At 42.2% G+C, this 19,343-nt stretch overlaps 1 protein-coding gene across 2 annotated transcripts in view; it reads right to left on the reverse strand.

The window, feature by feature from the left end:
- tango6 (transport and golgi organization 6 homolog (Drosophila)) overlaps window positions 1-18,736 on the reverse strand; it is a 46,838-nt gene extending 28,102 nt beyond the window's left edge. Inside the window, exons 1-10 of one of the 2 annotated variants that reach the window (XM_041996037.1) lie at window positions 18,538-18,736; window positions 15,246-15,877; window positions 14,928-15,041; window positions 13,808-13,970; window positions 13,173-13,279; window positions 10,275-10,437; window positions 10,055-10,122; window positions 9,861-9,973; window positions 8,980-9,156; window positions 8,771-8,897 (exon numbers count right to left, since the gene is read on the reverse strand). In XM_041996037.1, the coding sequence (XP_041851971.1) occupies window positions 8,771-8,897; window positions 8,980-9,156; window positions 9,861-9,973; window positions 10,055-10,122; window positions 10,275-10,437; window positions 13,173-13,279; window positions 13,808-13,970; window positions 14,928-15,041; window positions 15,246-15,877; window positions 18,538-18,589 (1,716 nt within the window). In that variant the 5' untranslated portion in view covers window positions 18,590-18,736. Of the gene's footprint in view, window positions 1-8,770; window positions 8,898-8,979; window positions 9,157-9,860; window positions 9,974-10,054; window positions 10,123-10,274; window positions 10,438-13,172; window positions 13,280-13,807; window positions 13,971-14,927; window positions 15,045-15,245; window positions 15,878-18,537 lie in introns of both variants that reach the window. The other variant, XM_041996036.1, reaches the window with a different exon arrangement.
- Window positions 18,737-19,343: the final 607 nt, after the last annotated feature.

The following is a 19,343-nucleotide window of genomic DNA, read 5'->3' on the forward strand; positions in this document are numbered from 1 at the left end:
TTATTTTCTTGTTTATGGCCCATTGGCAGCGTGCAAATCGGATGTGTTTTTCTTCTTTCTGTCTTCTTCCGTTATGAAACTGTTATCTTATGATTTATCTTATTTTAGCTTCTCATATTATTTTTTTCATTTTAGATTTACTTATGATTGATCTTACTTTAGCGTCTTCTGTTATTTATTAAGTCTGTCAAAAATAATGGGTTAATGGCAGTAACTAACTTATGTAATGAATTGCTAGACTTTTTAACACATTTAATGCATGCGCAGCATCTGTCATTTATGACGGCAAGACATGGAGCTGGTTGGCTCGATGGATGGGTTTGACGGCATTACACACACTGGGCATAAGGATGCTTTAACACATTTTCCTAGTCAGAGGGTTCAGCCCTTTCTTTGCATAAAACCAACCTTTTCATGTCGTTTTACAAAGACGTCGCTGCTCTGGTCGTTTCTGCGTCTGGCCAACCCTCCCTCTCCTGTTTGAGAATCATGACAGCTGTTTGATCAGCTGATCTGTCACTAGTACCGTCTCTAGTTGCGGAAACTAGTGATGATGATCATGATCATGATTCACACTAGCATAAATTTACCCAAAAGTATTGTTTTTGGGTGTGTAAGCAATAGCAAGCTAAATTTGAACGGCTCTTAAAAAGTCACAGATAAGCTGGCAGTCAAGTGTTTCCAGCTTCTGGCTCTTTATCTGAGTTCTGTTATCCTAATAACCACATTGTTTTTCAGCTCAGCAAGCTTGCCAGGATTTGTCATGGTCAACTTTAATTTTTAAGCCTATTTTAATATCTGAGACTTTTACAGTAAATACCTTAAACTCTTAGATATCATTAAAGCTGCTGGCTCAGATCATTTCGAGCCTTTCTTTTAAAACATGCAGCTGAATTTATTGCTTAGCCTCTAACACACATTTTTAATCTTTGCTTGGATACAAGTGTCATCCCTCTTGTCTGGAAGTCTGCGCCTATGTGCTTCCCCTCTAAAAAGGGGGTGATGCCTGTGTTCTTAATAATTACAGGCCTATCTCCAAACTATTTGTGCTGGCTAAACTCCTCGAGTCCCTTGTCAGTGATCAGATAAAAGAGTTTTTAATGGCAATAAAATTATATCTGACTCTCAGTCTGGTTTTAGGAAAGCAGCACTTCAATCAATCAAATGTTATTTATAGAGCTGTTTTCATGCACAAAGCAACACAAAGTGCTGTACATATTAAAAACTAATTCTGCATATTAAATGCTAAATTAAAAGCCTTCAAACACCAGAGGAAATTAAAACACACCTCATAGTGGCTCTTTCTCTCTCTCTCTCACACACACACACACAAAAACCCCACATGTACACGTTTTACTTCTAGACACCTCCAAGTAACAAGAGTGAGTGGGTGGGGAGTCACGTGGAACCGCCGAGGAAGATGGCTGCACACTAGAGGGGCCCCTTAAACCCGTTGATTAATGTCAGGAATTTTGAGGCATACACTTAAACTGTAGTTATAACTTTGATGTCCTCGATCGACTTGGAGATTAAGTTTGAATTGCGACCTTCGGTAAAGATGTCAAATAACAAGGCAAATTTTTTCAAAGGACCTAACTCGAGGAAGAAACCAGCTAATGCTAGCCCCACTCCAGATAAGCATGAGGGTATACATCAGTGGTGTAGTCTAGTTTATTCTAGTCGGTATACTCTGATTCCCCCCTGTGTGATTGTGAGAGAGACAATGATGGGTGTGTTTTTAAATTGCTATGTCATATAGTGTGTGAAGGCTTGTTTTACTTTAATATGCATGCATTTTTTTCATCATGTAAAGCACTTTGTGTTGCCTTTGGCAAGAAAAACGCTTTATAAATGAAGTTTGATGTGAATTGATTAACAGCTGCACTTTAATTAACCACTGAACAGCCACTGACAGAACAAGACAAATCCATTTTCAATTAATAAAAATAGATGAAAAAATTTAGAGGCAAACATTCCACTCTTGGAATAGCTAAAATAACGAGACAACTCCACATAACACACTTACGTTATTTATTTGATGGTGTACAAGGTGTCTTAATTTTTATTGAACCATAATAACATGCTAATATAGCATTAACTTTGTACATTTAAATAGTTTCTACCAGCTTTAAATGTCCAACATTTACCTAACTTTCCGTTTCTCCACTCTAACCAAAGATGCCTGTTTTTAAATTCCCCTACCTGACTCTCACTCCACAAGACCGGCCAGGTCAAAGTCTCTTCTATGAGCACGCGCGCGCACGCACACACACACACACACACACACACACACACACACACACACACACACACACACACACACACACAGAGAACAGCAGTATGAAACCACCACTTTAGTTAGTTAGTTTTATATAATTTAATATATCACCTGCTGTTTAACAGACGAATTGCACTCACCGGGGCCCCGTTTCAGAAAGTGGGTTAAACAAACTGAGTTTAAAGCGCAACCCTGGGTTCACCAACTCTGAGTTTTCACTAAACCTGCTTTCTGAAACGGGGCCCAGGTTAGATGACAGCGTCAGGCTCTCCTCCCCGCCCGTAAGTGTGTAACTGTAGTGTCCCCCGAATCGACAGTGGAAATAGCACTAGTAGCAACACACTCACTGATACACTGAAATAGTGTGATTTGACTTTGTTTTCTTTTCATGTTTTTTCTCTGCATTCTCTCTCCATTAACTACTCGTACCGCCCAAAAAAATCTTCTTCCTCTTCTTTTTCTGCTGCTGCATCTTCTTCCTCTCATTCGCCACTCTTTAATTCACGGTTGTCTAGCAACCAGCTACCAGCTGTTAAGGAATGCAGGCCAGGATCAGGACAGACGGCCAAGCTGCTTTCTCTCTGCGGCGGCTCAACGTCACTTTTGACGGAATTCCTCATGGTCTAAACGGGCCGGCTTCGTAGCTAATTTATGACCGGGAAAGTGAAAGTTATGTCACAAAACATGTTGATACACATCTTTCAGCATTTTTTAGTGGTGATACAGAAATTTGTGACCTTTTCTAGTGGGTATACGGCGTATACCTGCGTATCCCATAGACTACACCACTGGTATACATGGGACTGAAGCATAGACTATATAAAAGATAGACGGAGCCTCCATGACGTCACCCGTAGGTTTCTAAAGAGCAAAAGAAAAGCTCGTTGGCCGTTTCCTACCATCACCATCTTGGCAGCGTCACGCCTGCCATAACTCCTGGAAAATACTAAAATGGGCAAAGTGGTGGAGCTGAGAGGGGGCCTGTGAAGGTGGGGGTGGATGATTGATGTCTATCAAACTCCGAGCTGCCTGTAGCTAACAGCTAACTGAGCCAACTTGGATGGTAAAACTTGACATATTAATCCTAAAATGGATTTTTGTACCAGGCTTTGCACATGTTTATTTCTGCTGTGAAGTTGGTCTTTTTAACATGGGAGTCTATGGGGATTGACTCTGTTTTGGAGCCAGCCCCTAGCGGTTGAGGGGGGAACTGCAATCTTTTGCACTTACGCATATGCTTTACGTTTTACTGCCGGAGGTTGCCGCTTGGACTAAAGACACCTCGGCCCACTCAGTGCTAACGGAGGTGAATACGACGAGAGATGGCACTAAGGACCTATATGAAGAAATAAAGAAAATGAAAACTGCTCTTCAGGGGGTGGCAAAGGACGTCACCACCATTAAAGACACAACTAAAGAGCTGAAAGACTTGGTGGAAGATATTAAACAGAGGATGGAGGAGGCTGAACAACCCATCTCAGACGAGAAAGATGCTAACATGATCATCAAGGCTAAAGTGGACAAGAGTGATGAGAAGCTAGATGTATTATGGTCACACATAGAGGAACTGGAAAACCGGAGCAGAAGAAATAATTTGACTGAAAGTAGGTACGGAAGAGCCTGGAAAAGTGGATCGATATGTCACGGAGATTCTTGATAAAGCACTGAGGCTTACTGGAAGTGAATTTGAAATCGAACATGCTTATCGTTCCCCGGGACCACTACCGGATTCCAAAGATCCTCCCAGAGTTATACTTGTTCGCTTTTTGTGCACACCTGCCAGAGAAAAAGTACTACGAACGGCCAGAGAGAAGCAGGGAATTGACTGGGACGACACTAAGCTCTCATTCTTTGAGGATGTCACGAAGGAGTTAGCCAAAAGGAGAAAAGCGTTCATACCAGCGATGAAATGGGAGTTACAAATAAAGCACAGGCTGGCCTACCCTGCTACGCTCGTTTTTACATGGAATGGGCAAAAGAAAGCTTTCAAAGATGGAAAGAAGGCTGTGAAATTTCTGCAGGTGTCAGAGTAGAGGACCAAAGGATTCAAAGTGACAGCCAGAAGAAGTGTATGTCTATTTAAGAATATAAGGTAATAAACAATGGATAGAGGGGAATACGGGGTTTGTGCTACTGTTGACCATATCTGGCTGGGTCTCATGGACCAAGTAAATACGTTTGGTGGGGTTGGAGGGGAGGGAGAGGAATGGCTAGGCATTTAGGAACACGGTTTGTTGTTGCTAGGGAAAGATGGGTGTTTGTTTTGTTCATGTTGGAGTTCTTTATTTAGACAACTAGTTTAAGTGGGTCGGATGTGTTATGTATTTTGGGAAGGTCAAATGTGTATTTGAGTGTTACATGTATTGTTTGGGCCCTGGTTATGGAGCACGCCACCTCTTTTTTTTATTTTTCTATTTACTTACCTATATTTTTCAGTTAGAAAAAGATGAACAGGTACGTTAAGATAGTATCGCAGAATATAAATGGATGTGGGAATCCAGTTAAAAGGAGGAAGTTTCTAAAATATTTAAAGTAGAGAAATACTTATATAGCTTTTATTCAAGAGTCACATATTGAGGGAGAGGAGGAGGTGAAAAAGTTTAAAAGGGACTGGGTGGGTACAGTCTTTCATAGTTCATATTCTAGCAGAAAAAAATGGTTTTCTGATTCTAATTAACAAAAACTTAAGTTTTGTATTACTGGAAAAACATCAGGCTAAGGAAGAGCGTATTATATGCTTGGAAGCCTTAATTAATGGGATTAGGATGTTTTGTGCAATATATATGCACCTAATGTAGAGGAGCCAGATTTTTTTTCATAGAGTTAATAAGATAATTGGAGATAGTGAGGGACAAGTAATATTAGCTGGAGATTTTAATCAGGTGATGGATGGATGATCGATAAATGCAAGCCCAGGGGTGGGTCCTCACCAAGGGATAAGAGAGGCCATTTGTTTGTTGGTGGAGGACCTGAACCTAGTGGACGTACGGAGATTAGTTAATCCTAAGGGAAGGGAATACACGTTTTATCCTAATTGCCATAAAACATACTGGGGGAAAGATTTCATTTTGGTATCAAATACTTTAGTAGACTCAGTGATAGGCTGTGAGATTGGCACGAGTGCCATTAGTGATCACGCTACAGTGGAGTTGCATATAGATTTAAACACAGATGAGACCAAGAGGGGATGCTGGAGGCTAAACACTATGCTGCTGCAAGATAAAAAGTTCAATGAGGAATTATTTAAGGATCTCAAATTCTTTTTTGAAATAAACATGGGCTCCGCAGAAAAAGTAGACACGGTTTGGGAAGGATCCACAGCATACATTAGAGGGAAGATAATTGCATACGCCACAAAAAGGAAGAACGATAACTTAGAAAGAGAAAAAAAACTAGATGAGGAAATGCGTGCTTTAGAGAAAGAACTGGTGAGGCAATATTCAAACGATAAATAATAACATATCTGTAAATTAAAGTACAGTCTGCATGATATTTACAATAAAAAGGTATTTGAGTATGCCTTATTCAGGCTTAGGACAAAATTTTATGAAGGTGGAGAAAAGAATGGGAATTTATTAGGAAGACAACTAAAGCATCAGGACAACCTGAACAATATAGCAACAATTACAAAAGATACTCAAGTGGTAACCTTATCAAAAGAGATAAACTCAGTTTTTAAAGCGTTTTACCAAAAATTGTATACCTCTGTGGGTATAAGTAAGGAAGAAGAGGTAAAAAATTTTTTGCTAGCCTTACAATCATCAACTCTTACTAGGAAACAAAAAATGGGCTGGATGAGCCTATAACAGAAGAGGAGATTAGAGTAGCTATTCAATCTATGAAAAATGAGAAATCACCAGGTTTGGATGGCTTTCCGATTGAATATTATAAGAAATATATTGATATTTTGACGCCAGTTTTGCATAAAGTTTATTTAAAAGCAATAAAAACAGGTACATTAACGAGTACATTTAACGATGCATTCATTACTCTTATTCCCAAAAAGATAGGGATGTATCAGACCTGGCAAATTATCGACCACTAAGTCTCTTGGCAGCAGATTGTAAGATTTTAACGAAGGCCTTGAACTCCCGCTTGGATAAAGTATTACTGGAAGTCATCAATTGTGATCAGGTAAGCTATGTTAAGAATGGGTGTTCGGGAGATAACATGAGAAGACTTATCCACCTTATGCATAAAAGTAAATCGAATCCTGCCCCAATCGCAGCCTTCTCACTTGATGCCGAAAAGGCATTTGACAAGGTATTATATGCTTGGAAGCCTTAATTAATGGGATTAGGAGTGCCGAATCAGAAACCGAGCTTAGAAGAGTTGTATTAAGTTTTATAAGTATAAGTTTTATAAAAAAAAAGAAGCTTTTTTTAACTACACTTTAGTATAAATGTTACAAAACCCAGTACATTTAAAGCATTTTTCTTAAATAGTGACATTAAAATTCTGTAATATTTGATATTTAATGACTTAAGGGGTTAATGAAGTGTGTACTGACTGGAAAACAACAGAGCCTCAAACTGTGTTTTTTTTTTTTTTTTTTTAACTGTCGGTGTTGCCGGTCCGTGTTCAGCGTCCACTGAAGTGTCCTATGAGTAATTTCAGAGGTTTAAGTGATTCAAATTCCTGTGTTGTTGCTATAGGAAACTCTTGTTGACTAGGTAGGCTGTCCCATTTCACGAACGTTAAGCACACTTTGAAGCGTGTAGACTACGGAGAACACTCTGTAGCCTATGTAGTCTGCGCACTTCAAAGTGTGCAGACCCTGAATTGGGACACAACTATTGTCACATGCAAATAAGTATGTAAGGGAGGCTCGAGGCAGATCTAAATTAATACATAGGTGGTATTTTACTCCCTCTAAACCTCACAGAATGGGTATTATGTCTAATAATATGTAATGTAAAATGTAGCTTAGAACCAGGGACATTTGTGCACGCTAAATGGGAATGTGGGGCAGTATATCACTTTTGGCAGAGAGTTTTGGCCAGCATAGTAAAATGGATCGGCTTTACAATATCCATGTCACAAAGATTATGCTTATTAGGGGATTCATCTGTCTTACCAGGAATTTCAAAATATGATTTAGTGGTTATTAAAGTGGGGGTGATTGCAGCTGCCCGAGTAATTCTTAGTGTGTGGAGGGTTCGGGCTCCTCTAGAGTTTAACAGATGGAGGGAAAATTTATTAAGGATTGTGTCATATGAGAAATCTTTGGCCAGGCTTAATGATGATGTGTTAGATTTTAAAAGATCATGGGGACGGGCTTTGGATTGAGGCTTATAATGAAGAAAGATATGTGGGTTTTTTTTTTTTCTATCAATAGATTGATTTGTTTGAAATTTGACTTGCTCATTTAAACCTGGGTGGCAACTGATTTTTGATGACTATCAATGATAGACCCTAAATGTTAATATGTTGAAGCAATCACATGCAAAGTTGTCAGTTTGTGCTTAAAATGTTTAAAATGTAAAATAAATAAATAAAATTTAAATTACACAAAAAAAAAAAGTGAGTGGGTGGGTGGGTAGTTTGGTAAGTAGGTAGGCAGGTAGGCAGGTAGGTAGGTAGGTAGGTGGGTGAGTAGGTAGGTAAGTAGGTAGGTTGGTTGGGTAGGTAGGTAGGTATTTAATTATACGCTAATGACATTGTAGTCTATTACACAGCTCTCACCCTAACCCAGGCCCTCATCCAGTTTCAACTGGCTTTTGATGCAGTTCAACTCCTGCTTAATACAGATAAAACTAAAGTCATGCTTTTCTCAAATGCCAGGCCACACAACCTGCCCTAATTATTACTTTGCAGGGTTCGCACATAGATTTTGTATCATGTTATAGCCATTTTGGTATTTTCATTGATGAATCTTGTTCTTTTGCCCCGCACATTCAGCAGCTGGTAAAAATGTTGAAAGGTGCCCACCCGGGCCTCCCATGCAAGTACACGTGATCTTTCCCCTCCCCACATACACATCTATATCCTTGCCCACTTCCTTTCATCCTGGCACACACATACAGCTTACACACACACACACAAACGCACGCACGCACGCACACACACCCACACACACCTTTCAGTCTCACCCCTAAACACACCCCAGCACCTACCTCTACGATACCCCGATACCCCCGACCTTAGGGATTTCAAATGGTTATTTATTCATTTGTTCTTACCCTGTTTTAAATCTTTTAGCCAGTTTGAATGCTTTTTGTTGTGTGTCTGCAAAATTTGTAATTGCCCTGTTGCGGCCAGGACATTTTAGGAAAAGCCATTTTAATCTCACTGGAGGTCCTTCCTAGTTAAATAAAGGTCATAAACAAAAAATAATCTTGTTTTAGCTTCTGTTACTGACTTCATATATAAAGCCAGAGTAAAATTTAAAATTCTTCTCTTTAAACATGAAGCGTTTAACAACCATGATCCACCATAGCATAATGATCTCACTCCTACATAATCTTGGTGGGACCAGCTACCTGTATTTACCTGCAGCAGGTCCAGGAAGAAGTCACTGGGCAGGTCAGAGTCCTTGAGTTCAGCCAGCAGCATTGTCAGACACTCCAGCCTCCACTGTTCCCCTGACAGCTTCGCATACAGCTCATCATCCTCGTCACTAGGAAGCAACAGCAAAGCGGTAAGTTAATCCAGTGTAGACTTCTTAGAGGAAGCATCAGCTGTCTTCCGAGTGTCGCCACCTGCAGATCTCTTTACAACAGAGTCTGGCGCCTCCATTACTGCCCACAGTGAAGCAGAAGTCTGCCGCCACATCCTTCTTCGATGTCTGCAGGCCTGAAAGCTGCCTCAGTGTAGACAGCGCAGCAGACGTTTCAGCGTGGCTCAGGTACCAAAGTAAAATCTCCTGACAGGGGGCGCTGTGGAGCACATAGATCACACATGAGCACACGCCAGTGCTTTATTCAGACTTTAAATAAGGGCTGGGTTATGTTTGCTGTGCGATGCACTGTGTACATATCATGGCTACCACACATTCCTAGCGTTCGTTTGGCAGGTAGATCGTTCGTGTTGATGCGAGGTAACATATCGCGAGTTGCAATATTGACTTGAACACTAGAGATGCTCATGCAAACAAGAGCATGAACACAACAGATCCAAGTTAAACACAACAAGTCGATTTAAACACAACAGGTCCAAGTTAAACACAACAAGTCGATTTAAACACAACAGGTCCAAGTTAAACACAACCGGTTTGAGTTAAACACAATGGCTGATAGTTTTTAAGACCATCTCTCGAAACATGTCCCCAACTACCAGCAACTGTATGATTTTTTTCTCCACGTTGCACAGTGATAAACACTCATACCTGAACAGTTGGTAATAAATTGGAAGCATTTTGGGGGTTGATACCCCGGAAATACAATGTGACTGGTAGATTGATCTTTTCACTATTTCAGAGTCCAAGTGCTGGCTATTGCCCCTAGTGGTGACCTCCAGTATTGAGTGTTTTTGCCGCATCGTGCTTCCATTGTTTGCAGCAAGTATTTACACAAACGTAGCGGAAGGTTGATGTGCACTGGCGTTCACAGCAAGTATATCCCAGCCCTCTGAAGACACTTACCGGAGGTGGGAGACATTCTGTTTGGTGAAACAGAAGAGCGTGAAGATAACAGGAAGAACTTCCTCAAGCGTCCTAAAAATAGTTGGTGACGGACTGTTTCCAACCACCCAGATCTGAACAGGACACAGAACAAACGGGTGGTATGAGCTGACATCTACCTCCACAGACAACTTCAACAGGCTGGGCATGCTCACTTTGTACACATCCTCCACACAACACGTCATCTCTGACTCGTCTACAGCAACTCTAGGACACCCGTCACCTGAAGCACAGACACATTAATCAACTTTTTAAACTGGGCGATTTGCTGAAAAAGTTCTTTCTTTAAAACAAACAAGCTCAGGTTCGGGGGAAGAACCATCAGTGTTAGACTCTACTTGAGCAGATGGAGACGGCCATGTTTTTATTACTGACTGGAGGTGGAGGTGCAGCGGTGGAGCGGCTCCAGCAGCGGCCCAAGCAGGCATCGCTGAGCCAAGCTGGGCCTCTCCTGGACCATGGAGTGCACCACCCTGGTGGCCACACGCTGGAACTGCAAGGCTGTCAGCTTGTCTCTAAAGTGAAGCAGGTCCAGAATCTGAACAACAAAGCACCAAAAATAATATTTTCATTTGAACAATTTCAGTCTTTTCATTATTTTCTAATTAATAATAATACATTTTATTTCTGGGTGCCTTTTATGACACTCAAGGTCACCTTACAGTAAAGCAACAAAATTATGTAAAACACAGTAAATACAAGTTAAAACAATTGAAAACATAAAAAAATAAAATAAAATAAAGAGAAAATTTTAAAACAAAACACAGGGTATGGAAGGATCATATGGAGAAGCAGAGTTTAAAAAGATGAGCCTTGAGTCTGGATCTAAAAAAGTGGAAATAAGTGGATATTATGCCGCCACTAGACTCTGGATCAGTGGAGACCGTTCTCTGGAGGAACGAATCAAGCTTCACCATCTGGTGATCTGATGGAAGAGTCTGGGTCTGGCGGTTGCCAGGACAACAGCTCTGGCCTGTCTGCATTGTGCCAAGTGTAAAGTTTGGTGGAGGGGGGATTATGGTTTGGGTTGTTTTCCAAGAGCTAGGCTTGGCCCCGTAGTTCCAGTGAAAGGAACTCCGGATGCTTCAGTGTACCAAGAGATTTTGGACAATTCCATGCCCCCAACTTTATGGGCACAGTTTGGGAATGGCCCTTTCCTGTTCCAGCATGGTCCAGGTCCATAAAGACCTGGATGAGGTGTTTGGTGTGGATGAACTTGATCGGCCTGCACACAGTCCTGACCCCAACCCAACAGAACTCCTTTAGGATGAACTAAAACGGAGGTTAGGCCTTCTGGTCCTACTGTGTTCCAATTACTAGTAGCAGTTTATTGTAGTGGTTTTAGAATTTATCACATTAGACTATGGGTTTTTATTGAGGGCAGCTAGCTAGATTTGCCAAATGGCAATAAAGTGATGTGTGAGTGATATACTGTGAGTGAGTTTCCAACTATGTTTGTTTGGCTGCCTTCTGGAGAGGAGGCTATTATAGTGGTATAGTAATCAAAAACAACTGCTTCAAACTATTTTAAATATTGTCTCTAGATGGTCTCTAGGTGACATAGCTGCTCTCTCTGTTTTTAGCTGTGATTTTATTTAACCAAATTAAGCTCATTTATTGTTATTGGGTTGTGTGAATCACTTCTTTGTCATAAGCCATTGGTTCTGATTTTGTTTTTCATTGATTATGGAGATGTCTGTCCTCTGTGTGACTGTGTGCGCATGTGCAATTCTTAGTAGAGATAAGAAAAGAAGATGGTGTCTCACACTGTAGTTTTTTTTTTGCGCATGTGCACTGAGCAACTCTCAGCAGAGATAGGGAAGAAGATGATGTGTCACTCTGTAGGTTTCTTTTTTTTCGCCGACAATAGTTAACAAGTAATTTTCTTGTCGACTATTTTTATTGTCGACTTTTGCCCTAGTTTGTATTGAGGCCGTTCATGGCTGAGTCTTGCTCAGTTAAAGTCCCCTAAAATTACAACCAGAGAGTCAGCATGACCTGTCCTAAACATGTGATCTGTTCAGCCAGTCGCTGAATAGCATCGCTCACAGAGGCCTGAGGTGGGAAGTAGACCTCCACAAAGATGGAGGAAAACTCCCACGATGAATAAAATGGCTTACAGTTCAGTACCATGAACTCTAGGTTCAGGTCAGAATGTTTGTGTACCACTGTGACGTCAGTACACCAGCCTTTGTGTATGTAGAAGCATTTTCCGCCACCCTTTGATTTCCCCAGCAACTCTGTAACGCGGTCCGCGTGGAACAGCTGAAAGTCCGGGAGATGCAGTCCGCTGTCCGGGATAAAGTCCCAAAGCCAGATTACTGTGGAACAAAGAGCTACCGAGTGTGCAGAGTCTCTGTTGGTCCTGTTCAGAAGAAGCAGCTCATTTATCTTGTTGGGGACAGAGTGGATGGTGGCTAGCTGAATCGCTGGGAACGCGGTGCGGAAACCTGTTTGTCGGAGCTTCACAAGCTCGCTTCCCCATTTGCAGCACCTCTGGCGGAGTAGCGGTCCATAGAGCCAAAAGTTCTACAGAACCTTCTGGGTCTGAGTAGGAGGGGTGAAACGTGTCCGGATTGAGCTGTCTGATGTTTAGAAGCTCATCTTTGCTGAAAGTGATGAGTTTCGAATTCGCAGACACACACAAAAAAAAAAAACACACACACACAGTACTAGAGAGCACAGAAGCTGCCTTCGGCGGCGCCGTCCTAACCCTTCAATTCAGCCCTCAAATTAAACGACTCTTTTATCCTCCACCAACTGAATGGCTTTCAGCCACTTAGATGTCGAAAGTTAAATATAAAGAGAAGTTTCAGTTTCATGGCTATGTCAAACAAGTATCTGATATTACCCAGTTTTCTACAGCTGACCTTTATTCAACTAGCTGAATATTAGCTGAATACATCCCTAGTTGTGGCATATTAGCTGGGAAAACAATCATACCTGACTTCATAACAGCAGCAGAACAGCAGCCATGCTGCTTTCAGAAGGTTTTAAAGTGCCAGTCCACAACAGTCATTTACAGTGTGATCGATGTGAGCACAGCAGGAGAGGAACATGAACTTCCTTCATAAACTTCTGGCATCATGTTGCAGACAACATGAAGCTGCTGTAGAAGCTGTGAGTTGAGAACTAAGAGCTAAAGTCTGGCTCTGTTCAGACACCAGAAGACTGCTGAAAACCCAGGAAAATAAACTGAAGAATTATTTTTAAATAAAATGTGCAGCAAATGGTGCAGTTGTGGAGCTGCTGAGCACGTGTAAAACCGTGGACCTGAGGACAGACGAGTCTGAAGTAGTCTTCTACTGATGCAGCCTGTTGGGGACAGGCCGCCAGGATCCTGGCAACAGCATCACATTTCCTCCAGTCTGACTCGCCTCCTGTAGGACACAAACACACTTTCAGTTGGTTGACCTGATTCTTTTATTGGAAGTCACAGGTAAAGCGCTGTACTCCGAGAGACAGAGGATGCGCAGGATCTCGGTCAGTCTGATACGAGCTTTGGTTGTTCGTTCCACTCATCCTCCAGGGCTGGAGTGGCCCCTGCACAGTGACTGGTTGGACTGACATACAACTGATTGTAATTGGCCAGTTATCACTGACATGAGCAGGCCAACCAATGCTCATGTCATAAATTGAGATGTGCTATTTGATGTGGGTGCAACAGTGTTGGATCTTAGGCGTGTATCTATTGTAACAGACCTATCTGACATATTGTAGTTCCTTCTTATCAGTCACGGTATGTACTGAAAGAGTTCTAACCGTCAGATATCAAGTTTTTACACCTTCCTAGCAGAGCTAAAACAGCTCAGAACATAACCAATTATTCCAAGCCCAACTCCTGATTGGTTCACACATTAACAGACCAAACCACCCATAACCCTACCACCACCCCTCCTCTTCCTCACCTGTTCCTCCTTCCAGGACTGCCCTGACCACAGCCTGAACACCATGAGGCTGCATCAGACGCTCAGAGAGCAGCTGGCCACACAGACGCCTCAGCCAGGCTGGAGCTGATCCCAGACCTGCCCTGCCGCTGGATCCAACGGAGGTCCCTGCAGGACCAGACTGCTGAGGAGGACGGCAACACAAATCAACCATTCAGCATCTGAGGTGGGGGATCTGAAGGAATTCTGGCTAAATTCATGATGTGGTGACAAAATATGAAGCTTTTAAAAACTTGTCTTTCATTAGATTCAGTAAAGGAAAAATGATGGAATCACCTTATAGTTTACATTTCTGAAGCAAATACGCGCACACTAGGGGTGGGCAATATCTGCGGGTAAACGGAGTCTGCGGGTAAACGAGTCTGCGGTTAGACGAGTCTGCGGGTAAAAGAGTCTGCGGATAGATGGACTCTGTGGGCAAAAGAGTCTGGGAGTAAACGGAGTCTGCGGGTAAACAAGTCTGCGGGTAGACGAGTCTGCGGGTAGACGGCCTCTGAGGGTAAACGGAGTCTGCGGGTAAAAGAGTCTGCGGATAGATGGACTCTGTGGGTAAACGGAGTCTGTGGGCAAACGAGTTTGCGGGTAAACGGAATCTGAGGGTAAACGGACTCTGCGGGTAGACGAGTCTGCAGGTAAACAGTTAAAAGTAAAAGTCAGGCTATATAAGGGCAAGAATATTTATGCGATCATGGCAATCTACACTATTTACTACAGCATGAGGCTAAAACAGCTGTTTAGAAATCCCAGCAGCACTAATGCTGATTTCAAAACGGTCAAAATACGTCTTAGCTGTTCTTGTGTTGAATGACTAATACTTTTTTTTTAAGTTAAAACTAGACTAAAACTTTTTTTTAGTTTTGTCAACTAAAACTGCAGTAAAATGATCACGTACAGAAATGTTTAAAATGTGACTAAAACTAATTAGATTTTTCTTCCAAAAGATGAAAACTAAAACAAAGATGGCTGCCAAAAACAACACTGCTCCAACCTGGAGCTCCGGGAAAACAGCTTCATGCTGCTGTTTGTGGAGCAACAGACCGAGCTGGGCAGTGATGTGACCTTTGATATTCATTCAGAATACCTGTTTGGGTCCACCTTGGAGGATCAGAAGCTCCTTGACGACGATTGGCTGGTAGACTTTACTGAGGAGGTTCCTGAGGGCCTCCTTGCATGTTCGACACTCTTCTGCACTGAGCTGCTGCATTGAAGAAGAAACAAGAAAATATAAAATAAGAAAGCCTTTACTTGTACTGACTTCATGTTTTCTGGCCTCTTTCTGTAGGCTAGTGAAATAAAAGAGAGACCTTATACCTAGAAAAAGACAAGCCAGAGAAGATCATCTCTATTGGCATTAGAGCTACACCAGCTGTGAAACATGTACTGATGGAGTAGCACCCACCCTGTACTCATCTCTGCATGGCTCATAGCCCAGCTGACACAAAGCTGCCATCACGTCCCCCAGATGCCGTGTGAACACCAGTGTGGCAAGTGTGGACAGCTGCGACAGCTGCAGCAGGACTTTAGTGGTGATAAGAAGGCGCCGCCCCGCTGTGGGCAGCACCTCTTTAAGGACTACTTTCTCTACAATGGCTCCAAAAGCTGACCTGCGTCCCAGGGCAACACCCACTCCAGGGGCCAGGTAGGGGCAGAGCCCCAGAGAAACCACAAACTGCAGAGTAGCTTCCAGCGCCTTCTGCTGGGAGATGCTTAGAACGTCGGGGGGTAAAGTTGGAGCCATATCCGGGGTGGACCGCCTCTCTGCCGACGGAGGCGTGGCCTGCTGGAGGTGCTCCAGCTCATCCGACAGGTGTTGTGTCAAGGTGAGGAGCAGCAGGAGACACTCCTGAACAAAGCTCCATGTGGGGTCTTCTGTGTCACAGCAGAACCAGTCCGATGATGTCTTCACTTGCTCCCTCAGACTCCTCACCGCCTCCAAGCTGCTGTCACCCTGAAGCTGCTCCAGGAGGAGGGTCCTGTTGGCCCCCAGAGCTGCCAGCAGGGCCTCTGGCTGCGAGGCCTGCACAGATGCCGCTGCAAAAAAGCATCACATCATTAGTAGACCAAAGCTGGAACATCTACACCGGTGGTCCCCAACCCTGGTCCGCAAGGCCCACAGTCCTGCAGGTGTTAGATGTTTCCCTGCTGCAACACACCTGATTCAAATTGAATGGATCTCTGACAAGTTCTGAACAAAATGGCTATTGAACCATTAATTTAAGTCAGATGTGCTGAAGCCGAGAAACATGGAAAGTCTGAATGGAGCAGGGTCAGCTTGTGGGGTGAATGAATCTAATCTGGTAACTGTAGTATGTACAACTCAGAATACGGCAGAAACCAGAGAAAACTTTATGAAGCTGCTGGACTTCATATCAGATCTCTGTCCAACAAGTTGCTGTTCGTTCATGACTTTATCATTTCTCCCAGTTTAGATTTTCTCTTTCTGACAGAAACATGGTTAACAGAAGACACAAGGGCTGCAATTGTTATTAAAACATTTTAGGTTTAGGAATAAATGTGGAAACGGGAGAGGAGAAGCTGCCTTATTTAAAGATTTATTACAGTGGAAAGAGATTTTATTTGCTGATTTTAGTTCTTTTGAATAATTTAAAGTCTGTTTCTTAAATCCTATTTTAACCATCACCAATGTCCAGGACACTGAGCAGATTTTATTGATAAATTTTCTGAATTATTGTCAGTTATCTCGACTGATTTTAACCATTTTATCTGAACATTCACATAGATAACATGATGGATGGGAATGTGAAGGAAGTTTCTTCTATACTGGACGTGTTTGGTTTGTGGCAACATGGAAAAAAAACCGACCCACATTCCAGGCCACATTCTGGACCTTGTTATCTCTAAAGGTGGTAATATTTCCTCTGTTGTGTTCACTGACTCTGCCTTGTCTGAGCATTTCTGTATTTAGTGTGATTTACTGATACTCAGAATATCCAACCAGTTAGGAAGAGGAACATTAATGAAAGAACAAGAACTCAGTATGTGGAAGGCAAATCCGTTACCAACAACCAGAGCAGAGTCAGCTGATGGACTCCTGGATCATTTTAATTCGAAAGTCTTGAATGTAATGGATGCTGCTGCACCGATAAGAACTAGGAGCACATTGAGCAAAAAGAAAACACTTTGGAGAAACACCACTGTGGTCACCAGCCTAAAGAGAGAAAGCAGGAAAACTGAGCGGAACTTCAAACTGACTGAGCTGTAGAAACAAAGCCTGCGTGGCTATAACAATGAGCTGTCCAAGGCCAGAGAGCTGCATTTATCTGGAATGATCCACAAGAACGTCAACAATTCTGTTAGCTACGATGGAAAACTAACAGTTCAGCCCAGAGCTCCTTTCCACTAATAAATAAATATATTAAACCAATAAAACAAAAACATTAAAACCATTAGACAAAATATTAACTCCACACAGTCAAACAAGAAAACTAGTTTGTCTAAAACATGGAAATAATTCTGATGTTAATATTTAAACTACAAGAAATAGTTTGGAATCTGAAACCAGCAACATGCAATCTGGACATGATCCCATCCAACTTTTTAAACCAGTTTTTACCTCAGTAGAAAGGGATCTCCTACTGATAGTTACCAGCTCGCTGATATCAGGCTCTAAAGATGGCTGACCGGTCTCTGACCTCTTTTATATCCAGGATTACTGAGAAACTTGTATTTCACCAGCCTCATGACTTTTTAAAGTAAAGTGGAAATTTGGATAAATTTCAGTCCAGCTTCTGACCTCATCACAGCCCTGAAACAGCTCTGGTCCAAGAGGTACTGGACTGATTCTGGTCTAGTATCAGTCCTGGTTCTGGTTCTGTATCAGTCCTGGTTCTGGTCCAGTATCAGTCCTGGTTCAGGTCCTATTTAGAAGGCCAGAGTTATTTAGTTCCGATCGGCAGCTATGAATCCGAGTGAGTGGCCATGACTTGTGGAGTCCCAGAGGGGTCAGTCCATGGACCTCTTCTGTTCAACTTGTATCTGCTCCCTTTGGGTCAAATATTACAGAACTTTGGCATTAATGATTAAAGTTATGTAGATGATACACATCTTTATGTGTCTCTGCCACCAGACGACTGCAGCCCAGAAGACTTACTGTGTCAGAGTCTGGAGCAAATAAACACCCGGATGAGGGAGATTTTTCTACAATTAAATGAAGACAAAACTGAGATTATTCTGTTTGGTAGCAAAGAGAAGAGGGTCAGCATTGGTAAACACCTGGACCCTTATACACACAGACTTGTAAGAGGATTGTATTTCCCACTGAAACATGGCATACGCTCAAATCCAGAAAAAGTCGTACGCATTAAAAAAAAAAAAAAAAAAAATCATATGTATGATTCTGTGCATACGCTTGAATCCAAGCACATTTCCTCCCTCCCTGTCCCTGTCCACACACCCATTTAAATATGCAAGTCAGCTGTCATTCTCCTCTCTGAACAATCAGAAAATTACATGAGAATGAGTGACTGCTTAAGATATTTTACACTTCATGCCCGGGGTTATTACCCAGAGTTCTTTGCACACAGAGACGATCAGGCTAGTTAAGAAGATCTAAAGCTAGAGTCAAACTGGCCAAAATAAACAGCTGTAGTTCTGGCTTACAGAAAGCTTGTCACGAGGAACGTAACGTGGTCCTCCTCGTGGGTCTGTTAGCTTGTCATCATTTTACTTACCGCTAAAAGGTCTGGTGAGAATATTTATGGCCGCGAGAATCGCTGACGTCATCTCAGACTAAACACCTCCCCAGTCTGAGAACAGTCGAAGCTTTTATGTCTTTCTTTTTCTCATAAACATCAGACATGCCGCTAAAGTTGGCGCTGCTAAAGCTACAAACATCTCAAACAGACGCTAAGATGTACGTCATCACGCAGCCTCTGAGAAATGACGGCATTGGCTGACAACATGATGCATTCACTGAACACCTAAAATATGGGATTTTCATACAGAACTTTCGGCTAAATGCCGATGTAGTGTGATGTAATGAGGTCCAAGTCATTTTCTTTGTAGTTTTTGTTAAATAATAGATTTTTGTTCGATTTCAGTCAAACACATAGATAAAATAAACACTTTCTTTTCTAATTTCTAAATACAATTATTTATACATATAAACTCTCTAATCTCTCAGATGTTATTCTTTTACATTTATTTAACCAACAACGACTCTTCTTCCTCACAAAGGTGAAGAGGACAGGACTCTCAGCTGCTGGTGAACTTCTACAGAGCCTCCATGGACAGCATCCTGTGTCTCAGTGTGACAAGAGGGTGGCGAGGACAGCTCAGAGGATTGTGGGCCGCCATCTACCAGATCTGGACTACATCTATACTGCCCGAGTCTAGAAGACTCACTGACAGACTCAGAAACAGCTTCTTCCCCAGAGCTGTAGAACAATTAGCCCCCTGTAGTTCATCACTACAGTACTGTAAGGGGGACACAGTACTCACACAGAGACAGACGCACACACACACACACACACACAGA

Source organism: Melanotaenia boesemani, chromosome 10 (assembly GCF_017639745.1).
Source record: "Melanotaenia boesemani isolate fMelBoe1 chromosome 10, fMelBoe1.pri, whole genome shotgun sequence".
NCBI lineage: Eukaryota > Metazoa > Chordata > Actinopteri > Atheriniformes > Melanotaeniidae > Melanotaenia > Melanotaenia boesemani.